Consider the following 22264-nt stretch of genomic DNA (forward strand, 5'->3'; position numbering starts at 1 on the left):
ATAAAGATACAGTGTATACTGATCAGTATAATCCATAAAGATAAAGTGTATTCTGATCAATATCATCCATAAAGATACAGTGTATCTAGTGTATTAGATACAGTGTATCTTTTCAACAGTGTTCTAAGATTGATTTCTGGGCCACAGGCAGGACACGAGGTGACACAATAGAGAAATGGACAGAGAGACAGGTAGACACAGAGACAGGTAGACAGACAGTTTACATACGTTTGGTGTATCCTTTGATGGTGCAGGCCAAACTGAAGAGCTGAATCAGCCAACAGTGATTCCACACCAGTGACTTAATGAAACCACAGGCCAGGATCTGGACAGACAGAAAGAGACAGACAGGCAGACAGACAGGTAGTTTAGTTCGATTCTTAAGTTATGAATGACTGATGCTAACAGCGTCTCAACTCTTGTGAAAGGTCAAAGGTCAAGCGACGAGAATGACGTTTACTTTACAGAGCACCATCAAATTTAATCCATGAATCCATTTTATCAAATATATGTATTTGAAAGTAAACAATGTCACTTAATTTAAAATATAAAATAAATGTCTACATTAAACAAGGGGATGATGATGATGATGATGATGATGATGGTGGTGATGATGATGGTGGTGGTGATGATGATAATAATAATAATGATGATGATGATGATGATGATTTCAATTCAATTCAATTTTATTTGTATAGCGCCAATTCATAACAGAAGTTATCTCAGGACACTTTTCAAATAGAGCAGGTCTAGACCGAACTCTTTATAACATTAATTACAGAGACCCAACAGTACCACCATGAGCAAGACCTTGGCGACAGGGGCAAGGAAACACTGCCTGTTAAAAGGCAGAAACCTAGGACAGATCCTTCGGCTCTAGGTGGGTGGTCGTCTGTCTTGACCAGTTGGGATGAGAGAGAGAGAGAGAGAGTAAGAGAGAGTGAGAGAGCGAGAGAGAGAGACAGACAGACAGACAGACAGGTGCACAGCCAGAACAGTAGCAACAACTACACTAATAGTAGTGACTGATGATGATGAACATGAAGATGATGATGACGACAACAACGATGGGGGACAATGGGCAGTGACAATAGTAATAACAGTAACTGTAGTAATAATAATAATATTAATAATAATAATAACAATAATATCAGTGATATTAGCAATGGCAGTCAAGCAGGACCATGGCAGGAGGCAGTGCCTGGTACAGACTGCAATGAAGGTTATGGGGAGGACTGAAAAGCTCTCCCTTCAGTCCATCTATGAGCAGTCTGTACTCAGGCAGGTGCGGAGGGTACTGTTGGACCCGTCCCACATCCTTCAAACGGAATATGAGATCTTGCTCTGCAGAAGGTACAGAATCCCAAAAAGCAAATTGAACCGTTTTAAATACTCTTTTGTACCCACCTCCATCAAAATTTTTAATCAAAATTTTAAATAGATCTGTACGCTGAGGCCTGGGAAGTGTGCAACAACTTGGTGTTCTGCTTGTTTTTTTTTTATTTGTTTTAATCTTTCATTGGATGTGTCATGAGTGTGTATGTAGCCTATGTGTACATCTTTAGCTGTTATATGTATTTTATGTGTATTTATTGTCTGTAAGGGCAGCTACTACTATGCACTACGCACTTTGAGTCCATGACAAATTTCTCCTAGGGGACAATAAAGTATATTCTCTCCTATGGAACTAGAAAGAACAAGAACTCCGTGAAAGAAGTGAAGTTAGTAACATGTATTAATGGGACATGAATGAGTGCAGAAAGAGAGAGGAAGGGAGGAGCTCAGTGCACCATGGGAAATCCCCCAATAGTCTAGGCCTATAGCAGCATAACTAAGGGGTGGTTCAGGACTCACCTGATCTAGCCCTAACTATAAGCTTTATCAAAGAGGAATGTCTTAAGCCTACTCTTGAATGTGGTGAGGGTGTCTGCCTCCCGAACCACAACTGGAAGCTGGTTCCACAGGAGAGGAGCTTGGTAACTGAAGGCTCTGGCTCCTGTTCTACTTTTAGAGACTATAGGAACCACAAGTAGCCCAGCATTCAGAGAACGTAGTGTTCTAGAGGGGTAATAGGGTACTATGAGCTCTTTAAGATATGAAGGGGCCTGACCATGAAGAGCTTTATAGGTGAGGAGGAGGATTTTAAATTCTATTCTACATTTTACAGGGAGCCAGTGCAGAGAAGCTAGTACAGGAGAGATGTGATCTCTTTTTCTAGTTCCTGTCAGTACTCGTGCTGCAGCATTTTGAATTAATTGGAGCGTTTAAATAGACTTATTGGGGCAGCCTGATAATAAGGAGTTGCAGTAATCCAGCCTTGAAGTAACAAATGCATGGATTAGTTTTTCTGCATCTGTCTGTGATAGGATGTGTCTAATTTTTGTAATATTACATAAATGAAAGAAGGCAGTCCTAGAGGTCTGCCTTATGTGGGAATTAAATGACAAATCCTGATCAAAGATAACTCCAAGATTCCTGACAGTGGTGCTAGAGGCCAAGGTAATGGCATCTAGAGTAACTATATCTTTAGACAGTGAGTCTCTAAGGTTTTTGGGGCCAAGTACAAGAATTTCGTTTTTTTCTGAGTTTAACATCAGAAAATTGCAGCTCATCCAGGATTTTATGTCCTTAAGACATGTTTGTAATTTAGATAATTGATTAATTTCATCATGCTTGATCAATAGATAATGCCAATTTGATGCTCAAGTCTCTGTAAAAGAATATTATGGTCAATGGTGTCAGAGAGAAGTCCATTGTCGGAAGCAATCAAACAGTCATTATTAACTAGAGCTCATAGTACCCTATTACCCCTCTAGAACACTACGTTCTCTGAATGCTGGGCTACTTGTGGTTCCTATAGTCTCTAAAAGTAGAACAGGAGCCAGAGCCTTCAGTTACCAAGCTCCTCTCCTGTGGAACCAGCTTCCAGTTGTGGTTCGGGAGGCAGACACCCTCACCACATTCAAGAGTAGGCTTAAGACATTCCTCTTTGATAAAGCTTATAGTTAGGGCTGGATCAGGTGAGTCCTGAACCATCCCTTAGTTATGCTGCTATAGGCCTAGACTATCGGGGGATTTCCCATGGTGCACTGAGCTACTCTCTTCCTCTCTCTTTCTGCACTCATTCATGTTCCATTAATGCATGTTACTAACTCCACTTCTTCCCCGGAGTTCTTGTGCTTTCTCGTCTCGCAGGTTCTCATGGATCCTGGTGGAGCCTCCTGCCATGGTCCTGCTTGACTGCCATTGCCAATACTGTTGTTGCTGTGCACCTGTCTGTCTGTCTGTCTCTCGCTCTCTCTCTCTCTGCCTCTCTCTCTCTCTCTCTCACCCCAACTGGTCGAGACAGACGACCACCCACCTAGAGCCGGGGGATCTGTCCTAGGTTTCTGCCTTTTAATAGGCAGTTTTTCCTTGCCCTTGTCGCCAAGTGCTTGCTCATGGTGGTACTGTTGGGTCTCTGTAATTAATGTTAAAGAGTTCGGTCTAGACCTGCTCTATTTGAAAAGTGTCCTGAGATAACTTCTGTTATGAATTGGCGCTATACAAATAAAATTGAATTGAATTGAATTGAACTTTAACCAGAGCTGTCTCTGTGCTGTGATAAACTCTAAATCCTGACTGAAAATCCTCAAATAAGATAGATAGATAGATAGATAGATAGATAGATAGATAGATATACTTTATTGATCCCAAGCTGGGAAATTGCAATAAGGCAATAAAAGCCCCAAAACATATACTAAATAAAAAGTATAAATAAGCAGTATAATTGTAGTGCAAAGTAAAAATATAAGGTGCAGTGAACAGATAGAAACATATAAGGTGCTTGGAGACTGTATTATTATGACCAGAGTTTTAGGTGTTATTTTTATTTATTATTTGTACAGTGTGATGGCATGTGGCAGGAAAGATTTCCTGTATCTGTCCCTTCGACAGCGGAGCTGGAGCAGCCTGTGAGAGAAGGTGCTCTGCTGTCTGACCACTGTGTGATGGAGAGGGTGCTGATCATTGTCTATGATGGATAACAGTTTATTCAGCGTTCTCCTCTCCACCACGGACTCAAAAGACTCTAGAGTACAGAGCCAGCCTTCTTGATGATTTTATCAAGTCTGTTGGTGTCGCTGGCTCTGATGCTGCTGCCCCAACACACAGCAGCAAAGAAAATGGCGCTGGAAACAACAGACTGGTAGAAGATCGCCAACATCTTGCTGCACACGTTGAAGGATCTCAGCTTCCTCAGGAAATAGAGGGCCTGTCCTCCCAAATACGCGGCCTCACCCAATACGATGTTTCGAAAAAGATCTCCATAAACACGGTGTTGTTTCCAGAAATATCTGCGTCCACACGGATTCACTGACAACGACCCAAAACGCTGTAGTACATATGCCAGGCCTGTATGTGGCGCTGTGACGCCGCCACACCAATACACTAAAACTGGAAAAGAAGCCATGGAGCATGCGCTGTTTACAAACAAGTAGTAGTAGTTCGCCATTGTTGTTGTTGTTATGACGCGTCTAGCGGTCGCGGCTGAGGTTAAAGGCTAGAGAGGCAGGGCTAATACGTCATCATTTCGGAAAAAATCTGTTTCGCTGTCCTGACGACTCTGGGCAATCCGGCGTTTTCAGATTTTCCCACTCTGGGACCTGTTTCCAAAAAATACCGTTTTCACACCCCGAAAACGCCGTATCTGTCTGGACGCGAGGCCGATATGATAAAGTATTTATCCGGAAAAAAAAAAACGTATTTGTGAGGACAGGCCGAGAGTCTGCTCATCCCCTTCTTGTACACAGCCTCGGTGTTAGATTTCCAGTCCAGTGTGTTGTTGATCACCACTCCCAAGTATTTGTAGTCCTCCACCTTCTCCACCACCTGCCACCTGATCCGTAGTGGCTGTGAGGGCCTCCTCTTCTTCCTACCGAAGTCGATCAATATCACTCTGGTCTTGTTGACATTCAGACTCAGGTGATTCTGCTCAGACCACTCCACAAAGTTGTCTACCAGTGTCCTGTACTCACTCTCATCTCCCCCTCTTATACACCCGACAACAGCTGAGTCATCAGAAAACTTCTGCAGGTGACATGACTCAGATTTGTACTGGAAGTCAGTGGTGTATAAGGTGAAGAGGAAGGGAGAAAGCACAGTTCCCTGTGGAGCTCCTGGATTACTGACCACCATGTCAGACAGGACACTGCCCAGACGGACAAACTGTGGCCTGCCTGTCAACTAGTCAGTAATCCAGGAGATCATAGTGTCTTCAACACCCACCACCCGCAGCTTCTCACCCATTAGCAGAGGCTGAATGGTGTTGAAAGCACTGGAGAAATCAAAGAATGTGATCCTCACAATGCCTCCCCCACCCTCCAGATGCATAAGGGCTCGTTGCAGCAGGTAGATGACAGCATCATTGACTCCTAAATGGGGCTGATAGGTAGTGGTAGATAGTCCAGAAAAGTCCTCACCTGTGGCCTCAGCTGGGCTAAGACCAGTCTCTCCAGGACCTTCATCACATGCGATGTTAGGGCGATTGGTCTGTAGTCTGCTGGGTCAGATGGCCTCGACTTCTTGGGGACTGGGACCAACAGGAGGTCTTCCACAGCACGGGACTTTCTCCTGACTCAGGCTCAAGTTGTACAGATGTCCCAGTACAGGAGACAGCTGGCTGGGACAGGTCTTCAGGATCCTAGGTGAGATGCCATCAGGGCCTGCAGCCTTTCACTGATGCAGTCTTTCCAGCTGCCTCTTTACCTGGCCTGTAGTCACCGTTGGGCGGGTGTTGGTGCAGATGTCATCAGTGGAGGAGGAGGAGGGGGTGGGGGGGAAGGAGGGGGGCAGATGATGTCATCAGTGGAGAAGGAGGGGGGGCAGATGGAGAGGTGTTGTACAGGAGAATGCTGGGGGGAGGGTCGAGCCATTGGGGACAGTGTGAGTGTGTGGGGGGCTGGGGATGTCGGAGGGGTAGCAGCAGGTGAGCTAAACCTGTTGAAAAACTGGTTAGACTGATTAGCTCTATCCAGGCTCCCAGATGTCTGCCTGTCTTTCCCCTTCATCCCTGTGATGTGCTTCATTCCAGCTCACACATCCCTCACACTGTTCTGTTGGAGTTTGGCCTCCAGCTTTCTCCTGTAGTTGCCTTGCACGTCCTCAGCATCTCTCGGAGTTCGTGCTGCACTCTCCTCTGCTCCTCTCTGTCTCCCGACCTGAAAGCCTTCTTCTTCTTGTTCAGGAGTGCCTTCAGGTCACTGGTAATCCAGGGCTTGTTATTGGAGAAGCAGTGAACCGTCCGGGCTCGCATGGTGGTGTCCTCACAGAATCTGATATAATCCGTAATGCAGTCGGTCATCCTATCGATGTCCTCCCCATGTGGCTCACAGAGTACATCCCAGTCTGTCGACTCGAAGCAGTCCTGCAGTGCCTCAGCGGTCTCCTGTGTCCACCTCCTCACTGTCCTGGTGTGCACAGGCTGCCTTCTCACAAGAGGGACATACTTGGGAGTCATCATGACCAGGTTGTGGTCTGACCTGCCGAGGTGGGGGGGGGCTGTGGAGTCATATGCATCCATGGCATTAGCATATAATAAATCCAATGTTTTATTGTCTCTGGTGGGGCAGTCAACATATTGATGGAAGTTATTTAAAGTGTTGTTCAGTGAGGCATGATTGAAATCACCTGTAATGACCATGAACGCATCCGGATGTTCAGTCTGCAGTTTAGCGGTGGCGGAGCTGATGACTTCACAGGCCACCGCTGCATCAGCTGACGGGGGGATGTAGACAGCGATAACAATGGTGGACGTGAACTCCCTAGGCAAATAATACGGGTGCATTCCCACAGCCAGCAGTTCAATGTCCGGGGTACAGAGACGTTCCTTCACACTGACATGTCCAGGATTGCACCACCTCTCACTCACATAAAGTGCAAGGCACCCTTCTTTTTCCAACTTTTGGAACAGTCTCTGTCTCCATGTACCAAACTGGAGACAGACCGCAGGTCCGTCTTCAGGCAGCAGCACAGGCTTACACGGTGCAATCAGCTGTTCACGCATGTAAACAATGCCCCCACTACTACTGGCAAAGTTCTCTGTTACAAAAAGTACAGAAGAAGAACAGAAGAACGCGGAGAAAAGTAACAAAACTTAGTCTAGCCATTGTCTCAACGTTTATGCACGGATTGTGAGTAATTCGAAAAATAAACGGAAAGACTGAAACCAACAAATAAACAAAGTTAAAAAAATACGACTGGAGCTGCGACTACAAGCTGCCACCTGAGGCAGTGCCAAGAAACTTATGAAAAGACCTAAGATGGCGCCAAGGATGGTTGTCTCGGTGTGTTGGTGCGCTTTGTTTTTTCTTGTTTTGTGTGTTAATTCAGTTTTCGGCTGTGATTCCCGGGGCTCTTTCACTAGAGAAGAGCTCATGAACAGCAGGGGAAAATCTCTTTTCCACTTTTCTTCTTTCTACCGTGGAATTATTGGACATTGTGGTCAAAGGTGCGCTCACCTTTCCTCACGCAGTGAAATGCAGGAGGAGAGGGAAAAGTGCCGGTGCGCATGTGCATCTCCGCCAGCGCGGACATCGCACACAGTTACCTGGAATATTCCTCTCCAACATGCAATCACTGTGCAACAAAATGGACGAACTTCAGCTACTTCTGGAGAAAAACAGTGACTTTTCTTCATCCTCTGTTTTATGCTTCACGGAGACGTGGCTGTGTGGATCGATACCGGACTCTGCGCTGCAGCTGGCAGGCTTCCAACTCCTCAGAGCGGATCGTGACACGGAACTCTCCGGCAAATCGAAGGGTGTATCTGTTTTTATATCAACAGTAGCTGGTGCAATGATGTGACAGTGATCTAACAGCACTGCTCTTCTACTCTGGAATATTTGATCATAAAACTGTAAACCTTTTTACTCCCCCCGTGACTTCGTTTCATTCATTCTGGTCGGTGTTTACATTCCACTGCAGGCCAAAGTGCAGGATGCACAGCGCATGCTCGCCGACCAGATACTGTGTGTGGAGCAGTCTAACCTGGACTCCTTGTCCTTGGTGACTTTAATAAAGGAAACCTCAGTCACAAACTTCCTTAATACAAAGAGCTTATTAAATGCCCGACCAGAGAGAAAAACATACTGGATCACTGTTACACTACAGTCTGAGTACACAGAGGCTGTGACATCATACATCAGCTTCTGTGAGGACTGCTGTATACCATCAGTTTTAACAACGACAAACCCTGGTTCACAGCCAAACTCAGACAGTTACGGCTGCAGAAGGAGCAAGCGTTTAGGAGTGGAGACAGGGACAAGTTTAAGGAATCTAAGTACAAGTTTAGGAAGGCGGTGAGTGAAGCTAAACGACACAGTACTCTGAGAAACTTCAACATAACTCTCAGCCAACGACTCTGGTTCTGTCTGGAAGGGGCTCAGACAGATAACAAACTACAAGCCAAAAACCCCTCACTCCATCAACGACTTGCACCTGGCAAATGAGCTGAATGAGAGTGCCGCTTCGACAGACAAAGGTGCAGTCCTGACACCATCCCCCGTGACACCCCTCAACAACCCCACCTCACCAGTCTCTCCCCCCCCAGCTCAGCAGGAGCCGGGGCCACTCCACAACTTTACACCTATGTGAATCCCTCGTCCTCCACCACAGCGACGACTCTCTGCCTACAAGAGAGAGACGTCAACAGGCTCTTCAAGAGGCAGAACCCCTACAAAGCAGCCGGACCAGTCTCTCCATCCACCCTGAAGCACTGTGCTGACCAGCTGTCTCCGGTGTTCACAGACATCTTCAACACCTCATTGGAGACATGTCATGTGCCAGCCTGCTTCAAGTCAACCACCATCATCCCTGTCCCCAAGAAAGCAAGGACCACAGGACTAAATGACTACAGACTTGCCCTCACCTCTGTGGTCATGAAGTCTTTTGAGCGCCTTGTGCTTTCCCACCTGAAAGCCATAAGGGACCCACTCCTGGACCGACTGCAGTTCGCCTACAGAGCCAACAGGTCTCTAGATGATGCGGTTAACATGGCCCTGCACTTCATCCTCCAGCATCTGGACTCCCCAGGAACCTACGTCAGGATCCTGTTTGTGGACTTCAGCTCTGCGTTTAACACCATCATCCCAGCTCTGCTACAGGACAAGCTCTCCCAGCTCACTGTGCCTGAATCCACCTGCAGGTGGATCACAGACTTCCTGTCTGACAGGAAACAGCATGTGAGGCTGGTTGAAAAATGTCTCTGACTCCCAGACCATCAGCACCGGTTCCCCCCTAGGCTGCGTTCTTTCTCCTCTACTCTTCTCCCTGTACACCAACAGTAGTGTTGTCACGATACCAAAATTATTGTTTCGATACCGATACCAAGTCAAGAATTGCGATTTCGATACTTTTTCGATACTTTTCTGTAGCAGAAGAAAATGGAAATATTTAAAATATGATGGTGATAAATTTGTCATAACAGAGGATCTAAATAGTTTATGTGTGATAGTAACAATAACTTGTGACTAACTTAGCATCTCTATATGCAGTGGTTATAGTGATAACTGCTAACATTTACTTAACCATAACATTACCATAATTAATAATAGGAAATAATGAGTTAACCTAATGTTATTTAAGCTGTGATATATGGATTAATATAGGCTAATGTTTCCTGTACTTCAATGTCTGATTTCTTTGATGGTTAACTTTATATTTGAGTCCATCATTTCTTACAAGGCGTTTCACAAATACACCTCCTCTGCGGTCTGTGCTCTTTAAATGCTGCAATAACCCATATACATAAATCACTGACAAACATGCACATGCTCTGATTATAATCATATAGCCAATAGATAATTTTAGCTGATGTTTTGTGTGCTTTATTTTAGCAGCTTGCAAATGATTAACGTTATCCGTGAAAGTTGCGTTTTCAGAGATGTTGAATTAGCCGTAGGCAGGCTATTGGTTAGCCATGAGGATAATGCCTATAGTTAGCCTACTATTTCTCTATATAGCATCGTCAAACTACGGTGGTGCAAAATAGTGACTTCTCACAAAATAACCATAGCCTACTCATTTGACTTATTTAAGGGCATGAGCGTGGTCGTGTTATCTTTCACATACTAACCTGTCGGTCTTTAAACTCCTTGTACAACTCGGCGTGCTTGTCGGCCAAGTGTTTCGCCAGGTTCGAGGTGTTTGCTCCCTTTGTTTACATTCGTTTGTAACGTTAGCACTGACGACAAACAGGTCTCAACTTATCGGTAGCTTTGCCCTCACTGTCAGCAAGGTAGTACTTCCATATTTCACTCCTCGCGTCATCTTTTTCTACCAGTCGTGGACCGGCGGCCACAGTATCACTTGTGCTTGCACATGCAGCGATCTCGTTACAGTGTTTGTCACATGACAGCTGCAGCTTCTTTGCTGCATGCGTGAGGAGAAAAAACACAGACGTCCATAGGGAGGCACTGGAAGCATGCGTTGCACACACCAACATGAAATACGACTCTTACAAATCTGGAACGCGGTCATTCTTAAAAGTATCGATACTATTAAATTTAGGAATCATGGCGTTTTTAATTTCCAAGAATCGCGATACTTTTGAAGTATCGGTGCACCGTGCAACACTAACCAACAGTTGCACCTCTTCCTACAGCAGCTGGGGAAATTCAACCTGCCAAAGACGATGATGGTGCACTTCTACACCGCCATCATCGAGTCCATCCTCACCTCATCCATCACCATCTGGTACGCTGCTGCCACTGCCAAGGACAAGGGCAGACTGCAGCATATCATTCATTCCGCTGAGAAGGTGATCGGCTGCAACCTGCCATCCCTCCAGGACCTGTACATCTCTAGGACCCTGAGGCATGCAGGCAAGATTGTGGCTGACCCCTCCCACCCCGGCCACAAACTCTTTGACCCTCTCCCCTCAGGCAGGAGGCTGCGATCCATCAGGACCAAAACCTCTCGCCACAAAAACAGTTTCTTCCCGTCTGCAGCTGGCCTCATTAACAAGGCCCGGACCCCCCACTGTCACTGACTCTCATACCCACCCTGTATATACAGTATGCATTACATTAATGCACTCCCATCTACTGTACAGTTTTCCTATCTTTTCTTATCTTTCTCATCTTTATTTATCTTTTTTTTTTTTTAAAAGTACTTTATTCTTGTGTGATTTTTGTGTGACTTGTATTTTTTTGTGTGATTGTATATTTTAAGCACCCTTGCACCAAGACAAATTCCTTGTATGTGTAAAAACCTACCTGTCAATAAATCTGATTCTGATGAACTTAAGCTTATGAACCCTAACCCTAACCCTTATGAGCTATTGTTATGTAGAAAGTCATACAACTGTTTGGCGACTACTTTCTCCAGAATCTTAGAGAGGATGGGGAAGTTAGAAATCAGTCTATAGTTGGCTAAAACCCCTGGGTCAAGAGTGGGCTTTTTAACAAGGGGTTTAATTACAGCTACTTTAAAGGACTGTGGTATATCCTGATAATAAAGAAAGATTAATCATATCCAGTAAAGAAGTGCCAATTAAGAGTACGACCTCTTTAAGCAGCCTAGTTGGGATCGGGTCTAATAGACAGGTTGATGGCTTTGCTGAAGAAATTACTGAAGTTAACTGATGAAGATTGATAGCAGAAAAACATTCTAAATATATATCTGAGTTTACATTAGTTAATGTTCCTGAACTTGGAGAGCCAGTGATAGCTGTTGATGGCAGTTGGTGATTAATTTTCTCTCTAATAGTAATAATTTTATTATAAAAGAAGCTCATGAAGTCATTGCTACTTAAGTTTATGGGGATATGTGGCTCAATAGAGCTGTGACTCTCTGTCAGCCTGGCTACAGTGCTGAAGAGGAACCTAGGGTTGTTCTTATTTTCTTCTATTAGTGCTGAGTAATAGGCTCCTCTGGCATTATGGAAGGCCTTTCTATAAGTTTTAAGATTATCATGCCAAATTGAGCGATATTCTAATAATTTCGAAGAGCGCCATTTCCTTTCAGATTTCCTTGTTTTTTGCTTCAGCTGGCGGGTTTGGTGGTTGTACCACGGTGCTAGTTTCTTATGTTTTAATAATTTCCTTTTTATAGGAGTGATAGAGTCTAATGTTGATCGTAGTGAGCCTGCAGCACTATTAACAAGATTATCAATATTAGAGGGACTAAAGTTATTTTAGGACTCTGGTTTATCAGAATCAGAATCAGAATCAGAAATACTTTAATAATCCCCGTGGGGAAATAACTTGTGGGGGGGGGGAGAAACAAGAGGAGAGGGGAGGAGAAAAAAAGCAGCTCCCAGACTCTGCTCCTGTAGGGGAGTGCAGTGTGGGACTGTGAAAAAAAACCTCAGCAACATAAACACATATGAGCACACTTTACAACATAAAAACTCAAAACAACTTGCAATGGGGGAGGTGGGAAAGGGGGGTGGAGGCGTACCAGCGCAGACAGGCAGCCACGGCGCACATGGCATTGAACTAAACATTGATGGAATCTCCTCCTTAAATTTAGCTACAGCACTGTCAGATAGACATCTGCTGTAGGAAGTTTTGCCTAATGGCTTATAATCTAATAGTATGAATTCAAAAGTTATTAAATAATGGTCAGATAGGGAAGGATTATGTGGGAAGAATGATGATAATGATGATGGTGATGATGATGATATTGATGATGATGGTGATGGTGATGATGATGATGATGGTGATGATGATGATGATGATGATGATGATAATGATGGTGATGATGATGATAATGATGGTGATGATTACAATGATGGTGATGATGATAATGATGGTGATGATTATAATGATGGTGATGGTGATGATAATGATGATGATGATGATGATGATAATGGTGATGATATTGATGATGATAATGATGGTGATAATGATGATGATTGTTGTTTTAGAGTGCTTAACAAATAAAGTTGGATTGGATTGGATAATGATAATGATGGTGATAATGTATCTTACCGACAGAATATTCTTCATGGTGATAACGAACACGTTGTAGCCAATCAGACAGTCCCAATACACCAGGATGGATCTGACTGGTTTCAGCAGCAGGTCTCCGCCCACCAACAGGAAGTAGAAACACGCCACCAGGTAACCCATACAGAAGATACTGATCCTGGAACAGGAAGTAAAAACGTGTCAGAGGTTATCCCTCATGATTCTGTTTTGAGGAGCACTGATTTTTCCTGTGGCTCTGCCCACTCACCTGGTGGTTCCGGTAATGAAAATGATGGTGAGAACAAACCAGAACATGTAGCTGAAGATGATCACCTTCATCATATCCAGGTAAGACCTGCACATACAGAGATCCAAGGTCAGACAGACAGACAGACAGACAGACAGACAGACAGACAGACAGACAGGCAGGCGGGCAGTGGGTGGAGTTTACCGGCACATCATGAAGTCAGGGACGTTGTTGAGGTGGAGACGTCTGATTGGATCAGTAAGCTGCTGGTCGTCTCCATCCAGCTCATAGTTGTCTCCTGAGAGGATCTGAACAGACGGTTGAAGCTCCTCCTCAAACACCTGCAGCTGCAGAGAGGCTCCGAGGAGGAGCAAGAAATCATCTGAAAGGTGAGAAATAGGAAATCAAATGAAATCAGTTCCATGTTTAACCTCTAAATTCATTCTGCATATTAGATTTTACAAAATGTTTGGGTCAAATTCGAAAATATGTTCCGCCAACATGTGCCACAAGCTTTGCAGTGATGTTAGCTTTGACTTTGGACTCTGTGTTGTGGTGGGTGTCAGTTGTTTGTAGAGGTTAGAAAACTCAATTTCAACAGCACAACAATTATTTGTTTATTTATTCATTATATTATAAATTATTTTACTATTTATTCCAGGATCTTGTTTACGCTGTTTTCCTGCCACCACAAATGTGCAACTTCACATGTAACTGTGACTTCCACCCCAGACTGGTCTGTGCACTCAGATATAAAGAATACACATAATTTTCTTCCATTTAAGAGCTTTTTTTTTGTTCAGTTCAGTGAAATAAATTATGTGATGTTCTCACGATATTCATATTGTTGTTTTAGATAGATAGATAGATAGATAGATAGATAGATAGATAGATACTTTATCCCAAGGGAAATTCAAGTCAATTTATATTGAGGATGTAATAAAATGTCAATCTAAGTGTGCACTGGATGATGATGATGATGATCTTACAGAGGAGGAAGAGTGGGTTTGGTGGTGTCAGGTGGTCAGGGAGGAAGAGCCACTTCACTACATTGGAGTCCATGTTGGAAGACGGAGGTCTCCAGGGATAATCTGAAAATCCAACACAAAGGTTTGACCAGTTTTATGTATTCTGTTTTCTGAATCATCAGCTTTATTCATAATTTTCCTGGTTTAAACCCAAAAACGTACACCAGATTTGTTGCTGTCTGAGACGTCTCGGACATATTAAGCTAATTTAGCACAAACACTTGAAACAGGGTGAAACTGTTAGCCTTTTCGCTCCATGAGCAACATCTATCTTCCAAGATCCCCTTTAATCTTTTCAGTACAAAAGCCATGAAACCTCTGCAAACATGGTTTCTAAACTTTATTGTGTAGATTGTGTAATCTCAACATAGGGAGTTTGTACCTTTACAGACAGCAGGAGGGAACCCGATACACAGCAGGTACTGGAAACACAACAGCCCTGACAGGAAGTAGCAGTACATGGGCCACACTGAGGTGATGCGTTTCCTGCTGCGACGTGATAGGATGGCGATCAGCCCAAAGGCATGGCCTACAGCAAACAGATCCATTCGCTGACCAATCACGTTCACGGCCAACAGGAAGCAAGTCTGAGGAGGAGGACGAGAAGGAGGACGAAGAGCATGGGAATGGTCTTTAAATAGGAAGAGCTTCTTATGTTAATGGGTGTGTAACTCACCTCCAGTCCAAACTTGTAGAAGAAGTAGTTGAGGAAGTACTTAATGCAGCTCAGAATGCTGTCATCCAGGTGACGCCTGGTTATATCATGAAACAGAGTTCTGGTGGGGGGCGGGACTTTGTTACGGCGGAGACGGTAGAGTTCCTGGTGTCTGTAAACGGTCACCTCGAAGGCTAACAGCGCTAACATCATCAGGTTATACTGTAGAGACAGGTTAGCATGATGCTAAATTATCAGAGCTAACACAATCTGGTCATACTGTAGAGATAAGTTAGCGTCAATGCTAGCAGTACTGCAGCCTGATTAAAGTGGGATTGGTTGTGATGTCACTGCTCACCCTCAAGTAATCGAGCAGTTTTCCGTTTGTCTTCCGAAGCCCCACCCACTGGGCGGGGTCAACTGGTCCAGTGTACAAAACAGAGCGAGATAGGTTGGTGCTGGAGTTACCAGGCTGTAGAGAGAGAGACAAGTATGAAATCATTAGTGTGCACGGTACCTAGTCAGCAGTCGACATGGGCAGATGTTTGCCATGATGAGGCACATCTTATTTGATACACAGCACGCTTTTTGTAAGGATATCCTCCAAAAGGAGCTGTTAGGAGTACTACTACTGTCCTCCAACTATACAGACACAAGTCAGATAAAAGGTTGTCACTGGACAACAGTTCACTCTCACTGAATGGAAGCAGTGTTACACAACTAAATGTGATGGGTCAAACATGTGTGAGTAACCCGGGGCAAAAACTTGCTTTAAATTTGGAGTGAACTCAACTTTAGAGACAGACAAAAAGGTATCATAAGGTTGCTATGGTTACCATGGTGCAGTTGGAGGAGTATCTGATTGGTTGGACGACGTTGAGTTGGTACAACATCTTACAGACGGTCACCACACAGGTCCAAACTGTACATACTCCTGACAGAAGGGGGCGCCACGCCCTGCAGGGTAGAGCCATACCCACACACAGAACGAACACCAGGTTAAATACACACACCTGCAGAGAGACAGATAAGAGAGACAGATACGTCAGACAGAAAGACAGACACAGATATCAGAAAGACAGTCTACAGCTCAGAGACCAGACTCTGACCTCCTTCACAGAGACCCAGATGATGTAGGAGGAGACGATCTTGACGATGTGTAGTTCCAGGAGCCACCAGAGGAGGTGCTGCAGGCGCTGCAGGGACAGGAGGAGGCGCAGGAACAAAACAGAGAGACGATCCACCACTAACCTCCAGGAGACAAGCACTGAGGAGGAGGAGACACCAAGAGTCTGCTTCCTGTTTGAAACTCAACTATTCAAGTGTTATCATGATGATGCAGTGTGTTTTACCTGTAATGCGGTCAGACAGGGTTTCTCTATCAAACATACAAGGGTACTCCTCCTCCATCTCTTCCTCCTCACTTATCCACTTCTTGTCTGTCTCTTCCGCTCTCTCCCTCTGTCCACCTCTCTTCTCCTCCTCTAGGAGAAGTTGAGGAGGTCCACTCACTGACAGATCAAACAGGCTGCCATCAGAGTGGACCAACCTGCAGAGAGAGAGACAGGTGGGCACAGGTGACAATCAGCGGGACAGTCACACCTCCTTCAGGTATGGAGGGAAGAGCCGCAATTTATTCCGTTATCACACTTTTCAAATAGAGTAGGTCTAGACCATACATACAAATAACTTCCTTTTACAGTTTTTTCCAATTGCTAAAACACAATTTTGCAAACTAGGCTGGTTTTTACGGAAGCAGTAAAAATGCTTGATATTAAGTATGTTTTTTATTCATCATGGGCGCATGAAACACTTTAATGAAACATATTTTATTTTAAATGTAGGTTCGAATTATAGCTTACTGTTCTTAATACCTTTATTTTGAAAACCGGAAGTGAATACGCTGTTTCTCCTAGGGACTAGTTACAAAGGTCTGGGGACTACTTACAAAACTCTGGGATTACAGGTCTTTGGACCGTGTGTTACCTGGTGATGGTGCTGTTGTGTGTGTCCACCACAGTCTTCAGGTCGGTAAGCTGCAGGAACGGCTCATGGAAGTAATGCAGGTGTACGATACACACCTGCAGGAAAATCAGTCAAGAGTCAACTTTTACTGAAAGAAAAGAAATCGTCAGACTGAACTGAATGATGTTTTGAAGGAAGTTGTTTGAGTACCAGGAGGAACGCTGCAGGGATGAATATCTTAGTGAAGAGAACGGGAACTGAGAATTTCTCCAAACCAACATCCTCCAACCTGGAAAGACAGTAGAAACATTAGAGACATTAGAAACATGAGAGACGTTAGAGACATTAGAGAGAGTAGAGACATTAGAAACAGTAGAGACATTAGAAATATTACAGATATTAGAGACATTAGAGACATTAGAGACATTAGAGACATTAGTGACATTAGAGACTTTAGACACAGTAGAGACATTAGAGACTTTAGAAACAATTCAATTCAATTCAATTCAATTTTATTTGTATAGCGCCAATTCATAACAGAAGTTATCTCAGGACACTTTTCAAATAGAGCAGGTCTAGACCGAACTCTTTAACATTAATTACAGAGACCCAACAGTACCACCATGAGCAAGCACTTGGCGACAAGGGCAAGGAAAAACTGCCTGTTAAAAGGCAGAAACCTAGGACAGATCCTCCGGCTCTAGGTGGGTGGTCGTCTGTCTCGACCAGTTGGGGTGAGAGAGAGAGAGAGAGAGAGAGAGAGAGAGAGAGAGCGACAGACAGACAGACAGGTGCACAGCAACAACAGTATTGGCAATGGCAGTCAAGCAGGACCATGGCAGGAGGCTCCACCAGGATCCATGAGAACCTGCGAGACGAGAAAGCACAAGAACTCCGGGGAAGAAGTGGAGTTAGTAACATGCATTAAAGGGACATGAATGAGTGCAGAAAGAGAGAGGAAGAGAGTATCTCAGTGCACCATGGGAAATCCCCCCGATAGTCTAGGCCTATAGCAGCATAACTAAGGGATGGTTCAGGACTCACCTGATCCAGCCCTAACTATAAGCTTTATCAAAGAGGAATGTCTTAAGCCTACTCTTGAATGTGGTGAGGGTGTCTGCCTCCCGAACCACAACTGGAAGCTGGTTCCACAGGAGAGGAGCTTGGTAACTGAAGGCTCTGGCTCCTGTTCTACTTTTAGAGACTATAGGAACCACAAGTAGCCCAGCATTCAGAGAACGTAGTGTTCTAGTGGGGTAATAGGGTACTATGAGCTCTTTAAGATATGAAGGGGCCTGACCATGAAGAGCTTTATAGGTGAGGAGGAGGATTTTAAATTCAATTCTACATTTTATAGGGAGCCAATGCAGAGTAGCTAGTACAGGAGAGATGTGATCTCTTTTTCTAGTTCCTGTCAGTACTCGTGCTGCAGCGTTCTGAATTAATTGGAGCAGACACAGTAGATACGTTAGAGACATTAAAGACATTAGAGAAATTAGAAACAGTAGAGACATTAGAGACATTAGAAACAGTAGAGACAGTAGAGACTTTAGACACAGTAGAGACATTAGAAACAGTAAAGACATTAGAGACATTAGAGACAGTAGAGACATTAGAAACATTAGACACATTAGAGATATTAGAGACTTTACAGACATTAGAGATATTAGAGACTTTACAGACATTAGAGGCATTAGAGACATTAGAGACATTATAAACAGTAGAGACTTCATAAACATTAGAGACATTAGAGACATAAGAGGCATTAGAGACATTAGAGACCTGTGAGTGCTGAGTCCACTGTAGTAGCTCCAGGTGTGGGGGGATGAGGGGAACTGGAATGTGTAGACCAGGATGAGAACCAGCATTGAGTAAACCACCACAGCTACCCAGAAACCCCTGAGCAAGGCACGCCAACGCTCGTAGTTCAACTACAGAAAGACAGATAAAGAGAGACAGAGATTCCACATTCAATCATAATGGATGAGTTCATGACCTGAGATTCAAAACTTCAGACTAACTGGTCTAAAGTCTACAGTAGTAGTACCTGCAGTAGTAGCACAAACAGTAGTAGTACATATAGCAGTAGTAGAAAAAGTAGAACAAGAGCCAGAGCTTTCAGTTACCAAGCTCCTCTCCTGTGGAACCAGCTTCCAGTTGTGGTTCGGGAGGCAGACACCCTCTCCACATTCAAGAGTAGGCTTAAAGGGGAACTTCGGCAGATTTTAGCCTAGTCTTGATCACTAGAGGTCACCGAGTACTGTCGATAGGAAAAAGAACGACCAGAATTGGTTCTAGCAAACTGGAGATCCTGCAGCTAATGGCCAGAGCTCCCAGTTAGTTATAATAATTACTTCTTGGGGGCATATCCTAAAGAGTGCCTCTTGCACCTCTTAACAGACACAAAATGCAATTAAAATGTCTGTGCAACATGATCAGGGCCCTTACGTGACAACAATATGCCTTTTCAACTCATACGTTGTGCAGAAACCGTACAAAACAGTACTGTCGCCTACCTGTTTTTCCACCGCTCGCTTCACCAAAAGCCCAGAATAATCGATCACGGAAATAATGCCTTCACGACGAAAAAAAGTTTATTTCCCCCTCAAAAATGTCCATGTCTTCACACACTACTCTCCGATTTGCACACTTCCTGCAACAATTTCTTCTTCTGCGTTTACCTGCAACAAGTGAAATCCCACAGGACTTCAGCGCGAGAGCAGTCTGAAGCGCTGAAGTCCCGTGGGATAAACGCAGAAGAAGAAGAGATTGTTGATCAGAGGTGTTCACAAGGGAAGAAGCTTGGAGTAAGAATAACGTGTGTTGTTGATCTACTGTGGAGAAGAAATGGTTCGCATTTGTGCCTTTCCAAATGGTGGCAACATAATGAGAAGGTACAAGTGCCTACACTTTCATCGTCTACCTTTCCATGACCATGAGATACTGCAGTTGTGGCTAGTTGTTCTTCAGCTGGATGTGCACGAGCACGAGTACTGACAGGAACTAGAAAAAGAGATCACATCTCTCCTGTACTAGCTTCTCTGCACTGGCTCCCTGTAAAATGTAGAATAGAATTTAAAATCCTCCTCCTCACCTATAAAGCTCTTCATGGTCAGGGCCCTTCATATCTTAAAGAGCTCATAGTACCCTATTAATTCAATTCAATTTTATTACTACGTGGGGTAATAGTAAAAACACTACGTTCTCTGAATGCTGGGCTACTTGTGGTTCCTATAGTCTCTAAAAGTAGAACAGGAGCCAGAGCCTTCAGTTACCAAGCTCCTCTCCTGTGGAACCAGCTTCCAGTTGTGGTTCGGGAGGCAGACACCCTCTCCACATTCAAGAGTAGGCTTAAGACATTCCTCTTTGATAAAGCTTATAGTTAGGGCTGGATCAGGTGAGTCCTGAACCATCCCTTAGTTATGCTGCTATAGGCCTAGACTATCGGGGGATTTCCCATGGTGCACTGAGCTCCTCCCTTCCTCTCTCTTTCTGCACTTATTCATGTTCCATTAATGCATGTTACTAACTTCACTTCTTCCCCGGAGTTCTTGTGCTTTCTCGTCTGGAAAAGTGTCCTGAGATAACTTCTGTTATGAATTGGCGCTATACAAATAAAATTGAATTGAATTGAATTGAATGTGCAAACTCCCATACAAGTACAATGCGATCACGGAGATAATGCCTTCGCAACGAAAAAAAGTTTATTTCCCCTCAAAAATGTGTTGCCGCACATCCCTTCTCAAGCCGTGTCTGCCAAAACGAAGCTAAATGAAGTAATGAATATAACATTACCTCCACAGTGGTTGCAGCAGTCTTCATCCTCGGAATGGCATTTCTCTTCAGCCGGCCCCGCTGTGTTGTGTCTCTGTAGTCATCCTCCTCAAAATGTTCGCTGCGAATGCGGTGATCATTTTCGCATAGTACTTGTATGGGAGTTTCCACATCCAGCTGAAGAACAACTAGCCACAACTGCAGTATTTCATGGTCATGGAAAGGTAGACGATGAAAGTGTAGGCACTTGTACCTAGTAAACAAAGTTGCAGTGTTCCGGTGGAAGCGGCATAATAAAAACAACCCGTAGAAAAGCTATGTGCGCAGGCGCGAAAGTTTTTAACTTTCTTCACTTTTATTCTCTTTTGTTCTTTCTTGTTTCTTCACTGTAACTCTGTGAAGTCCTGTCCTCTCTAACGAGGTTGTTTTCAGAGAGGAGGAGGGTCGAGACGGGACGGGCTTATGGAGAGGGTCCCTTAACAACAAAATGGACGAGCTAACGGTGCTGACACGGAGCCACCCGGAGTACCGTGAGTGCAGTCTGATGTGTTTCACTGAGACATGGCTGCACAGGGACATTACGGACCAGGTCGTCTCCTTGGATGGCTTCCACACCGTCCAGGCTGAAATCCCATGGGATTTCACTTGTTGCAGGTAAACGCAGAAGAAGAAATTGTTGCAGGAAGTGTGCAAATCGGAGAGTAGTGTGTGAAGACATGGACATTTTTGAGGGGGAAATAAACTTTTTTTCGTCGTGAAGGCATTATCTCCGTGATCGATTAGTCTGGGCTTTCGATGAGGCGAGCACAGGAAAAACAGGTAGGCGACAGTACTGTTTTGTACGGTTTCTACACAGCGTATGAGTTGCAAAGGCATGTTGTTGTCACGTAAGGGCCCTGATCATGTTGCACAGACATTTTAATTGCATTTTTTGTCTGTTAAGAGGAGCAAAAGGCACTCTTTAGGATATGCCCCCAAAAAGTGTATTATAACTAACTGGGAGCTCTGGCCATTAGCTGCAGGATCTCCAGTTTGCTAGAACCAATTCTGGTCGTTCTTTTTCCTATCGACAGTATTCACTAGTAGTGACCTCTAGTGATCAAGACTAGGGTAAAAATCTGCCGAAGTTCCCCTTTAAGACATTCCTCTTTGAAAAAGCTTATAGTTAGGGTTGGCTTAGGTGAGTCCTTAACCATCCCTTAGTTATGCTGCTATAGGCCTAGACTATCAGGGGATTTCGCACGGCGCACTGAGCTCCTCTCTTCCTCTCTCTTTCTGCACTCATTCATGTTCCATTAATGCATGTTACTAACTTCACTTCTTCCCCGGAGTTCTTGTGCTTACTCATCTCGCAGGTTCTCATGGATCCTGGTGGAGCCTCCTGCCATGGGCCTGCTTGACTGCCATTGCTAATATCACTGATATTAGTGTTATTATTATTATAATTAGGGACCGAGCACTAAGAAGTGCAAGGACCCTATTGTTCCTCTAGGAATTATTATTATACCTCTGGGACTTCGACCGCATATTTGGCCCCCGCAACATGCTCAAAATGCCATGAAAATTTGCACAAAATTCAAACGTAGCAAAAATACCGACATGACATTGTCCCCGTGCACGGGCGCCGCCAAACGTCTAAGCCATG

The 22264-nt window shown here is 44.3% G+C and overlaps 1 protein-coding gene across 6 annotated transcripts in view; it reads right to left on the reverse strand.

Moving 5' to 3' along the window:
* LOC127354765 (piezo-type mechanosensitive ion channel component 2) overlaps nucleotides 1-22264 on the reverse strand; it is a 72253-nt gene that overhangs the window by 21772 nt on the left and 28217 nt on the right. For all 6 annotated transcript variants that reach the window (XM_051384925.1, XM_051384921.1, XM_051384924.1 and 3 more), the window contains 14 exons: nucleotides 18628-18776; nucleotides 17056-17134; nucleotides 16867-16961; nucleotides 16233-16429; nucleotides 15990-16147; nucleotides 15717-15893; nucleotides 15239-15352; nucleotides 14902-15102; nucleotides 14608-14812; nucleotides 14187-14288; nucleotides 13402-13579; nucleotides 13219-13305; nucleotides 12972-13128; nucleotides 229-325 (listed from right to left, as the gene is read on the reverse strand). In XM_051384925.1, coding sequence (XP_051240885.1) covers nucleotides 229-325; nucleotides 12972-13128; nucleotides 13219-13305; nucleotides 13402-13579; nucleotides 14187-14288; nucleotides 14608-14812; nucleotides 14902-15102; nucleotides 15239-15352; nucleotides 15717-15893; nucleotides 15990-16147; nucleotides 16233-16429; nucleotides 16867-16961; nucleotides 17056-17134; nucleotides 18628-18776 — 1996 coding nt within the window. The remainder of the gene's footprint in view (nucleotides 1-228; nucleotides 326-12971; nucleotides 13129-13218; nucleotides 13306-13401; nucleotides 13580-14186; nucleotides 14289-14607; nucleotides 14813-14901; nucleotides 15103-15238; nucleotides 15353-15716; nucleotides 15894-15989; nucleotides 16148-16232; nucleotides 16430-16866; nucleotides 16962-17055; nucleotides 17135-18627; nucleotides 18777-22264) is intronic.

The sequence above is a fragment of the Dicentrarchus labrax genome, unplaced genomic scaffold (genome assembly GCF_905237075.1).
Source record: "Dicentrarchus labrax unplaced genomic scaffold, dlabrax2021, whole genome shotgun sequence".
In the NCBI taxonomy this organism is placed as follows: Eukaryota; Metazoa; Chordata; class Actinopteri; family Moronidae; genus Dicentrarchus; species Dicentrarchus labrax.